At 42.6% G+C, this 12003-nt stretch overlaps 1 protein-coding gene across 1 annotated transcript in view; it reads right to left on the minus strand.

The window, feature by feature from the left end:
* Positions 1-208: 208 nt before the first annotated feature.
* The window catches only part of Col28a1 (collagen type XXVIII alpha 1 chain), a 160085-nt gene continuing 148290 nt past the window's right edge, over positions 209-12003 (minus strand). Inside the window, exons 34-35 of the mRNA XM_005363713.3 lie at positions 2666-2849; positions 209-1267 (exon numbers count right to left, since the gene is read on the minus strand). Of these exons, the coding sequence (XP_005363770.1) occupies positions 1098-1267; positions 2666-2849 (354 nt within the window). The 3' untranslated portion in view covers positions 209-1097. The remainder of the gene's footprint in view (positions 1268-2665; positions 2850-12003) is intronic.

A 12003-nucleotide genomic window follows, 5' to 3' on the forward strand; every position in this document is an offset into this window, starting at 1 on the left:
ACACAAAGCACGCAGTAGAATATGCCTGGGATAAAAGGGTAGCAAGGAAGAGGCAAGTCAGGATCCAGAGAGTCAGCACTTTGGTCTAATCGGCAGGTGATGTGGTTACCGCCCGGTCTCATCCTGTTTTAAAACTGACAGACATGTTGTATGTATTCTTTTTTTTAATAAAAATATTACATAATACAATTTTAATTACACCATGGAAACCTCTGTTATGTTGCTTTTGCCAGCTTGGCTATTTGTCCATTTCCATAGTCTGGAGCATTTTGGTGCCCAGCTTGAATGAGAGGCAGGCTGGGGGGGGGGAGACAGCACCTTGCAGATGTGTTAAAATGCCATCTCAGAACGTTCAGCCTTCTCACACTGGGTGCAACAAAATCAGTACAAAATGGCCGGCCCAATTCCTGTTCCCTCACCGTAAAATTGAGCCTCATTCAAACCTCTAAAACCTGCTTTATTTACTATTTGTTTGTTTGTTTTTACATAGTTTAAGCATACAGAAGGCTTTGATACCAAGGAGGAATGGAAGTGTCCGTTTGCCATAGGATCTCTGCTATCACTTTGGGGTTCTTTCTTCACTTTGTCCTCACTCTCTGTCCTCAGGCACGATCCCCGCACTCACATGTAAACTTCCCACCCCTTCCGACGCCCCAACACAATTTGTGTCTTTTCCCATCACAAATTCTTCTCCACTGACTGGACCTTGAAGGAGCTGTAAGAGCTGGGGCACAGGCAGGGTGGGGTTTGATCTGACATCATATGTGGAATAGAACGATCAGGAATCCGGGCCACGCCGAAGGCTGTGAGGCAGACAAAGCGTGTGTTCTAAAGTCACACACTGAGTCCAGATCCCCAGTTCTTCCACCCGTCAGCTAGGGTGACAGCTGAGACGCCACTAACATCATGAGAGCCTTGGCCTTCTCCCCTGAGTGAGCAGTTAGCAACATTATATCCTGTATTATACATTATAGGCGGTGGTTGTGGGTAGTCTATACACTTACGAACTATCACTACTGAGTGTACGAGCTGATATGCACGGTTTGTGTTGGGCTCTTTCTAAACCGCTGCATGAAGCAGGCTAGTGCCCTTCTTCATCATTTAATGCAGGTTTCTTGGCATTCCTTTTCACTGTGGAATCTGTTTCCGGAGCCGTTGCAGCCGCTGAACCAAAAGCGAGCACAGGAGTTGACCTGTTTGTCATAATACCACCGAACTACATAGTCTCCACAGTTGCCGGGTTTCAGGGCTTCCCCGCATCTTGGGTCTAGGGAGAAAAGGGGGTGGAGATTGCTAGAGGTGATTCTCTCGCTGAAGACATCAGGGAAAACAGAAAACAAAAGCTTTATGCAGAGAAGTAGTATAAACTTCTAATTCTTTATACATAGTAACAACCAGTTGAGAAACATGTGTCTAAGTTATTGAAGGGAGGGTTCTATATTACCCCAAATATCCTGCCCACCACTGCTATCCATCCCTCAATTTCATCTTTATGAAGCTCCATTAAACTGCACATTTCCAAGAAGGTGTAAGTGACAATCCATTACCTAATATCTCTGGGGAATCAGCTGACAGGAGAAGATAGATTTTTAAAAACAGTCTCACTTGGTAGCCCAAGCTACTCTCCTCTTCCTAAGGGCTGGTATTACAAATGTGTACTATTGTTTCCGTCACAGAACTTCTGTCTTTTACTTTGCATAACACACAAGCACCAAAGGGAAGTTGATATGACAGTTCTCTTTTTTAAAGACAACTGTTGTAAACCCAAAAAGACAGGGCATGACCATCTCACGCCAGTTACCATGAACTTCGGGAGTGCACTCCTGTGGGAAAGTCAAAATAATAAGTCCATCTTCTGTTAATTTAATCAGAGCCTCCAACTTATTAAATCCCTTTTTATTGATCAACAATGCAGAGTGCCTTGATTCTTATTTTTTACCGGAAGAAATTATCCCAAGGTAAGAAAAGTCAGACAAACAGAAACCAGTTGCTATGACTTGCTCTCTTGGAGATGGATCACACATCGTAAGCCTTGTCTTTATAACAAAGCCCGTCTTCGCTCCAACTCCACCTACTTCTCCTCATGTTTGGAGTGTGTCTTAGCATAATTTAAAAAAAAACTGAGCTCTAAATCTGCTTCTGCTATGAAAACTCCTTACACCTAACAGAAAAGAACAGATTTACACAACCCCTACCTCAAGAACTAAAGAACATGTCCCGGAACCTGTTTTCAAGTCCATCTAAGCTTCTGTTGGACCTGGATATTGTCATTTTTTTTGTATGTGGCAAAACATACATAGTGTTTCTCTCTGTATATATAGTAACTCATAGAAAATCTGCTGCTGGATCAGAATCTGAGTTATACAACCAAGGATCAAAACCCCAAATATCCACATTTGAGAAGAACACAGAGCAGGTGAGGCCAAGGCAAACAGGGAGAAAAATCTAAATCTAAATGTTCAGGTTAAACTCTGTGCTGTATCATTTCGATAACGACACTTCCTCCCCAGACAGCTGCCTCTCAAGTTCCATATGACTCAGTCAGAGCTGGCGTTGTCTTCCCTGTTTAAGTTAGAGCATTTCCTCAGAGGACATTCTAGAGACCACTCTCGTGTGCCTCCCTCACGTTGTGGATACAGCAGCTGTGCGGCAGATTATCTCTTACCTTTGTACAAAGACTTTTCTGACTGTAAAATCAAATTGGGATTTCTGATTTCCGTTCCCTCGGGGCCGCTGAACAATGGCTCAAATGTGGTGGTCTCAGGTGGTGGGGTAGGGACAGCCAAGTTACCAGCCACAGTCAACGCGGAAGGTTCAATCTCTTCATTCTGGCCTCTAGAGACATTAAACTACACACAACACACACACACACACACACACACAGACCCACACACAAAAGAAAGAAGAAAAAACATAACATTACATTTTTTTTTTGTTTCTGATAATGTCAACTCAACAAGGCTAACTGATTTCTTGGAAAATGTAGACAAAAGTTTGTCATTGTGTGTCACCCCAGCTGTCCAATACTGACCAACTCAAGTCAAGCTCGCAGACTCATGCCCCAGCCCTGATTAGAGAAGGATTGACTTTGCTGCCACTTCGTATAGTGTATACACACTCTTTGCCTACATCTGGGCACAGATGTTCTGCTGAGAACTTCCAGGGAGAATTGCATGCATGCTGAGCATGAAATATGTAAGACTGGAAAGAGATAGTCTTCATTCTTTTCTTAGTCGTTGCTATGAATAAGAAAAATCAACACTAATTTAGCATTTTCTGGTCTTTTTTACTCCATTTCTCAACACTACAGATCTTGCTGAGATATTTCAAAATATCTACCCAGAACTCAATAAACTTTGAGTCAGAGAATTGGGACAACAGACAGAGGATGCAACATTTAAATGAAAGTACTGTAGCAGCCCCTTTGATTGCTTGCACAATCCCGACTGAAAATCTTGCGCCTTCTTCTGCTTTCGCCCGAAACCCAAATAAAGCCCTCTGTGTATGTCACTTAACTTATAAAAGTTCCAAGAAACACTGATCTCTAAGGCACACAAGTTACATAAAGTTGTTTTTCTGAATCTTTTTGAAGCAGGGAGTCCAGCAGACAGTGAACAGAGCCAGCTGTCATCGTTAGACGGCCTGGTTATTTACTGCTTTACAGCATTGGTTCCCTATGCACACATACTCACATACCCGATCCAGCGAGCACACTTTAATCTGAGCACTAATGGATGCATGTCTCTTACTATTTTCGGATAGAACATTCTACGACTGGAAGGAAAGGGTTCAGTCCCCTGTTCTCCAACGGGAAGGGAGAAAGATTCTGACCCCGGAAAGAAACACGGTTGTTCTTTTTCTTCCCGTCGCCACTTTACCAAAAGCAAAGCCGCTGGCAGCCGTCTCCAATGGGAACAGAGGGTCTCTGAGGGGAGTGTCCCGTGCTCTGGGCAGCACGGTTTCCTAACAGTAGTGGTTCTCAACCTTCATAATGCTGCAACCCTTTAACACAGTTCCTCATGCTGTGGTGAGCCCCAATCATACAATTATTTTCACTGATACTCCATAACTGCAATTTTGCTACTAATATTAATTGTAATAAAAATATCTGGTATGCACGATATCTGATATTTAACCCCTAAAGGGGTCATGACCCACAGGCTGAAAATCACTGCCTTAAAGGAATTTTCTCTGCTTTTGAATCTTTACAGAGCTCCACGGGGCTGAGAAGTTCCTCTTTTCGCCACGTAGAAATGCCTATTATTTCCTAAATCACTTGATCACTCAGGAATTTCTACAACTGTAACATCTTACCACGTTTCAGAATAGACACAATTAACTGTCTTCTATAAACAAAAATAATTTCATCAGTCTTCTGTACAATCTGAGACTATTAAACAAATGTGGGATTGTTGCGGTTGGCAATTTAAAAATTTTCTTCCTTTTTACAGAAGCAAACATGTTTGCTGAAAGGAATTTTAGAAAATAATGGACAAGCGAAAGAACAGAATAGAAATCAGAAGCAGTTCTACTCACAGATAATTGCTGCTGATATGTTTTCTCTACTCGATTTTTTTTCCTATGTGAGTGTATTTTTAGCACCAACAAAATGCAGGCTGGGACTGTAACCTGGTGTGTAACCTGACAGCCACTGTCTGAAAGCGAGTCAGAAAGCACGGGCATGAAATCACAAGCCTGCCCATCCCTCTGTCCGTTTCTGCTCTGTCACACTGTCCAAAAGCAAATGCAGAGCTGGAGAGTTGGCTTAGTCGTTAAAAGCATTTGTTCTTGCAGAGGACCTGGGTTCAACTCCCAGCACCCACATGGCAGCTCACAGCCATCTACAGCTCCAGTCACATGGAGATCCAGCATCTTCTTTTGACCTGCGAGGGCTCCAGGCACTCACACGGTACGCATACATATATGCAGGCAAAACACCCATGCACATAAAATAATAAAAGAAATGACTCTGTGGTCTGGTTGGTTTTCTTTCGCGAAAACAAGTACACGGAATGCTGTGTTCAGACTTAGCTGGATTCCTCCTAGATGAACTATCGCTGGTAGGAACTCTTCTTGGAGGTCCGTCAGCACTTACACAGTGAAAGGTATTTGTATTCCACGGTGTCCACACCACCTTGAGCTTGGGCTGCCCTTCCCCAGAATGACTGGGACTTTCACAGAGGTAGAGAACAGGGCTGTACTCAGCTGAAGGCCTCCTGTACTTCAAATGTCATTCATCATAAAGTAACACACGGAAACTTACAAGTCTTTTTCAAAATAGGATATCCATGAAATAGATATCTATCCATATTAGAAATAATAAAATGAAAAAAAAAACCCTAAACTTTGGAGCTGAGGAAATTATGTATATTCAGCACTGAGAAGACACACCAAGTTTTTTTGACTCCGTGTCTGCAGTGTTTCTTCTAGGTCAGTTCTTAGTACATTTAGTTAGTTGCCCTGTTTTCTATTCTATAGGACAGAACGCCTCACACTCAGGGATTAGTCAGTCATCAGCAATAGTCAGCACTTACCCAGAAATTTCATATCCTAATAATTAGCTGTTCCATAGGTTTTGCTAATATTTTTACTTTCTTGCCCCAACGAGAGCATTAATTTTATTTTATAAATGAGTAAATTGGGATTTGGCCAATATAAACACATCTGTAGCCATGACCGTTTAAGTATAATTAGTTCTGATTTCAGGAAATGAACTTAACTTTGCCAACATCAGAGAAACTAAAAACAATGAGCTTGGTCTGGTGTCTCTTGACATTTTTAGTGTCCTTAATTATGGCCTTTGGATAGGGTACTTATAGTATAGTCACTATAGTAAGGTGAAGCAGCCTACAAAATTTTACTTCTATAGAACATTCAAAGAAACGACAGGTATTGTCAAACATCTCTGCATTTTTCCTTCTCTGTCACTGGGACTGTGTAACAAGTTAACATCAGTTGTTCTATTATAAGCAGGTTTCTAAGAGAATTCAGCCATAGTGAATTATTTGCATGTGAAATTACTTCTATTTTTTAAGAATAAAAAAATGACACTGTCAATAGGTAATCAATAAGCTAGGGACAATTTAGGAAAGAGTTGAGACATAAATTACGACCATGTGGTGATATTATTAATATAAGCAATGAAGAGTTCTTGTTCCATGACACAGTGAGAAGAGAGTTGGGAGAATGGGCAGAGGGATATCAAGAACATTCTAGAGAAGACAGTGCTAGGGAGTGTGAGTCATGCTCTGGACCCGTCGGAGGTTTCCTGAGGGCTGAGTGGCTGGCTGATGGGGCTGCACCACAGAAGGGAGCCCTAGGAGAGAAACCAACGCCAGGACTGCCAAGGCTAGCCACCTGTGGAATAGCCAAAGTAAGGCACACCAAGGCCATCAGAAGGGCGACTGTGGCGTCCAAGAGCAGGGTCTGAAATACAGATGTTAAGTGTGGTAGCTGTCAGGGTGTGTGCCACTGGGACACACAATGAGAGTGGAGAAGACAGAAAGCAAGTTGAAAATAAATCTCAGAAGAGAAAAAAAGTGGAGAAAGAGCTGAGGGGGTGTCTTATATGTAAGAAAGAAAAGAGAGGAACCACTGAGGTAACGGAAAAAGTACCAGCAGAGGGGTGGGAACTCTCTTTCAGACTGCGGCTGTCGTGTTACACACAAATGAGAAATCAAGGAAGGATGTGGCAATTAGCTGGCCCTTAGTGGCCTTCTGCAGAGGCAGGTTGGTGTCTACCCTGGCTTCAGATGATAGGAACTACAGCAAGAGGGAAGGAGGCTGAAGTAGGAAAGAAAACGAGAAGAAAGGGAGGGGAGGAGGAAGAAAGGAAAATGGGGGAAATGGAGGGAAAGGAGGAGTAAAAGAGACAGACATATGCAGAATGACCTTGCGATGCATGGTGAGCACAGAGAGAGGTAGAACTGGAGACAGAAGCATTTGGCTAGTGCACAACGGTGAGCACAGAGAGAGGAAGAACCGGAGACAGAAGCATTTGGCTAGTGCACGACGGTGAGCACAGAGAGAGGAAGAACTGGAGACAGAAGCATTTGGCTAGTGCACATGATGGCACAGCAGATGCCGGGCCTGTGCTGATCTCAGCCATGTACATTGGTGCGGAGGAGTTCTGTAGACTGGCTGCTAGCATTGAAGATGTCAGGATGATATCAGCAAGAGGGTAACTCTCTTCCCTGCTTCCTCCACAACATCTCTGGCTGGTAATAAAGGTACCCCTGGGGCTCATCCCACACGAGTTTGGCTGTGTCAGTCATCTGGTTGCTAGGGAGCCATTATGTACAGAAACTGCACATCCTCCTCCTCCAGGGAAAAAGTGTTCTGGCTGTCAGTTATCTAAGTTATATGCAGTTGAGAAAGAATTTTTTTTCAAGAGTAGATAATATTTCACTCCTTGCTACTTCTTCAAAATTAAAGAACCCTGTTAGAAACTAGTTCAAACGGATTGACACTCATGTCCAGACACTAATTATTAATTCATTTAGGATCGTGGAAAGTAACTTCACACAGGAAATGAAGATGCTTATGGAATTAATGGACCATTACTGCATATAATTATTGACCTGACAAGTTGATGTTTAATTGATTTCTCTGCCTTGCTTTCATTTATACCATGAAAATCTTGACCCAACTGTCCAAGTGAAGAAAAAAATAAATAAACATGAAGTGTTAACATTATTAATAGCATCAGATATTTAGGAAGCATCTACAGTAGAAAGTTTTCGCTGGGTGTTTTGGTTATTTTTCCCCTCTCATTTTTTCCCTTCTATCCTGTCTCCCCACCCCCACACTCCAAGTAAACCCTTCCTATTTCATTATTCTCCCCTAACTCTTCATATCACTATATTCTCTCTCCCCTACATGGGAGTTCTCTCCCACGGCCACTCGCTAATTTCCAGACCTCTGTGGGTATTCCAAATCTGAAGATTCAAAGGTCACATACACAACGATAAAACATGTGATGTTTGTCTTTCTGGGTCTGAGTTTCCTCACTCAGAATGATAGTGTCTAACTCCATCCATTTTCCTACAAACTTCATTTTTCTTAACAGCTGAATAATAATTCCACTGTATGAAAGTACCACATTTTTATAATCATATTTATCAGTTGATGATGGAATCATAGGTGGTTTCCATTTCATGGCTATTGTGAATAGGGCAGCAATGTTCATGGAAGAGCAGGTATAGGAGGTTTGCTGACTAGTCTTATGCCAACTTGACACACAAACTAGAGTTATGTGAAAGGAAGGAACCTTAATTGAGAAAATTACCTCCATAAGATTGAACAGTAAAACATTTTCTTAATCAGTGATTGATGGGGGAAGGCCCAGCCTGTTGTGGGTGTTTCCATCCCTGGGCCTGTGGTCCTGGGTTGTATAAGAAAGCAAACTGAGCAAACCATGATGAGCCATCCAGTAAGCAGCACTCCTTACAATCTCTGCATCAGCTCCTGCACCAGGTCCCTTCCCTGTTTGAGTTCTTGTGCTGGTGTTCTTCAATGGTGAACAGAGTTGCAGCATTGTGAGCTGAGTAAACCCTGTCCTCCCCAGTTTGCTGTTTGATCATGATGTTTTGTCACATCAATAGAGACTCGACTAAGACAGTAGGATACAGAGTTCGTCAGTCTAGCTAGAGTGGTGCACACCTTTAGTCCCAGCGCTTTGGAGGCAGAGTCAGGTGGATTTCCATAGAGTTCAAGGACAATTTAGTGTACATGAGAGTGTCAGCACAGCCAGAACTACACAGTGAGACCCTGTCTCAAAAAAAACCAACCAAACAAAAAATTTGTTGGTCTTACTTCCTGAGCTACTGGGATCCTAGGATCTTTTTATGTTTGTAATTTTTATAACAGCGTAATTGGTACTTTTCACTGAAGAAAAGCTGTGGATTTTTCTTTTAGGCCAACAGCTGATATATAACATTTATTTCTTCTATAAGCATGACTCGAATGTCTACTAGATAAAAAACAAAGCATAATTGTAAGTCTTATACATGTAATTAAACGAAGTTTAATTAGGTGCAGAGTGCGGCCTCAAGGGATTTCAGTCCATTAGGAAACTTAAGGCACATGCTTGCGTGCATACCTAGTTATTAATACTAAGTTACAGGGTCCCCGAGAAGAGGGATAGAGTGTGCTGTGTAATCTCGGGTAGCTCCCCGAGACGGGTCTACAAGAGAAGCAGCGGAGGCCTACAAGCTCTGAAGCAGGAGCCCCTCTGCTATCCTCACTTCTCAGTATACCTGCTCTCAAATATTTAGAGTACACCTAAACCAAGTCTCCTGCCACAGTTCAGCGAATGCTTGACGGGTTAGACACCACCAACTTAGATTTCTCTCAAAAGTGTAAGTAATTCATTTCATTTCTCCCTCGAGAACAGATTTTTTGTAGAAGGAAGAAGACATGACAGTTAGAACGAAGTGTCTAAATGAAGTGATAAAAGAGACAACAAAGCAAGGAAAAAGACACAGAAAAGAAATAGAGATGGAGCTTCTAGGAGCGTTCACCTACTTCACAGCATGGCCTATAATAGACTTGGGAACAATTTGAGAACCTGAAGCTTTTGATTGATTCACTTTATTTTAGATGCTTGGATGTGATAGCCAATATCACATAGTATAGATAGATACTCATGCTCAGAATATGACTGGGTGTTTTGAATGAAAATGACCCTCATAGGCTCATATGTTTAAATGCTTGGTCCTCAGTGAATGGAACTGTTTGGGAAGATTTAGCAGGTGTGGCCTTGTTTGAAGCACTGTATCACTGGGAGTTGGCTTTGAGGGTTCAAACTCCCATCCCAGGTTCAGGTTCAGGTTCAGTCTGTCTGTCTGACTGATCTGTCTCTGTCTCTCCTCTCCTCCTCCTCCTCCTCCTCCTCCTCCTTCTCTCTCTCTGTCTCTCTCTCTGTCTCTCTCTCTCTCTGTCTCTCTCTGCTTGTTGCCTGCTTGTGGATTAAGAGGTAAAGCTCTCAGCTCCTCCAGTGCTATGACTGTCTGCTTCTCACCATGATGATCGTGGACTAATCCTCTAAAACTGTAAGCAAACCCCAGTTAAATGCTTTCTTTTATAAGAATTATCTTGGTTATGATATCTCTTCACAGCAATGAAACAGTGACTAAGACAATAACTATTTATATACACACATAGTTATAATAACATTTCATTTCCGTGTATGTACATCTGTCTTTAATCAATGAGATTTCTCAGGTATCTCTAAAGTTTAAGCTGAGTATAAATGTACATATGTCTGATCAGACTAAGTAGTTACTGGAAAACTGATTGCTTACAAACCCTTCTAATTAGAGAATCTATTTCAAAAAGCATTCTAAGAAGTTCAGATTCATTGCACGCTTCCAATGTCACACTACCCCCACCCTCAGCTAAAGTGCTTCACCTGTTCAGATATGTTAAAGTCACTTCTGCCAGGGTGATCAGAACTCCGAGAATACCATACCGAAGGCATGTGGTCTTCTTGTTCCTCATTCCTATAGTAACTTTTTCTGGGATGCTACCAAGGCTCTGAACACGGCACAAACAAACTCTATTACCTTTCTTTGAAAAAGTAGTACCCCATCCCCCACCCCCTCATGCAGTCTTCATTGTAGTTATGATATTTCAATCTATCTTATCCCTAAACTAGTGACCCATGGTCACGCCAAACCCACCTTTGCTCTAACTGCCAACTCGTCGAATCCTGCTAATTCTACCTAGAGAAAGCTTCCCAGTCTATACTCTCTTATTCCTACTGCCCCTGCTTAGTTTATAATCCCTCACCAAGACTCTTACCTATCTCGTACCTCAGCCTCCCATCTCTGCACCCTCTCCTGTTTTCCACACGATAACCAGTTACTCTTTCTGTGAACTAATAGATCACATGACCTTCGCTTTACACACTGCTACCACATGGCTGCCTAGTCTGTGGATGGAGTTCAAACTCCTTGGCATGACATACCAATCCATTTCTAATTAGTTATCAAAGTACCTGTCCATCTTTAAATTTTTCCATTCTGCCACATTACACACCAGCCCACTACTGGACTGAAGGTTTTCTCTTCTCTTGACCTTTAGAACCCACCCTGCCCTTCTTACATGCTCCCTGTGCTATAAGTACCTTTCCCTCTAATCTTCCTTTAAGAAATTACTAATGACAATCCATTATGAGATAAATATCAGTTCCTTTTTATGGACCAAATTTGTGTTCCTCCAAAATTCACATATTAAAATTTGGACTGCCCAGTGCAAAAGTGTTTAAAGGTGGGGGCTTTGGGAAGCAATAGGGTGATAGGGGGCTTGGGTGAATGCTATCAGTGCTTTTCTAAGAAGAGATATAAGAGCTGTCTCTCCATCATCTGAGAAGGTATCAAGAAGCATCTGCTTGTAAGCCAAGAAGTGAGATGAACATCAGATTCAGAAACCCAGTTGTCAGAACTGTGAAAATATTGGTGATTTAAACCAGCCCATCTTATTTTTCCCCGTAGCCTCAGTAGACTGCAGAATTTCCTACTTGCCTTCCTGAAAGCAATTGCCCCACTTCTTGCGCTTCCGGCTTTTTCTGCGACCACTCTCAGGGCATCAACATCCTGTGCTCTTCCAGCTCTCTGTAAACGCATGGGTTCAAGGGTAACACATGGATGGCAGTGAATTGCCAAGATGTGCTCCTGGGAATCACTGGCGTTATCATAAACACACTGCGGCTCAGAGAGTAAAAGGTCTGTTTATACCCTGCTTATTGGACGAAACCTGGGCTTGTTCTCTTTAAGGAAGACGCTGGAAAATGTCAAAATGCCTCTTGGGAAACTGACCACACGGCTCAGCTAGAAGAGCAAATGATAAGTCACACCCAGAGAAATCTTCTCTTAGACAGTGGAGGCATGATGCTCCACTCCTGCGGGCAGAGGCGAGAGCTCTGCTCTCTGAGGCACACGCGATGAAGCTCCGACCCAGGATGGACGTAGGCTAGAATCTTCCCGGTAAGCGCACCTTGGG

This window comes from Microtus ochrogaster, linkage group LG10 (assembly GCF_000317375.1).
Source record: "Microtus ochrogaster isolate Prairie Vole_2 linkage group LG10, MicOch1.0, whole genome shotgun sequence".
NCBI classification, from domain to species: Eukaryota; Metazoa; Chordata; class Mammalia; order Rodentia; family Cricetidae; genus Microtus; species Microtus ochrogaster.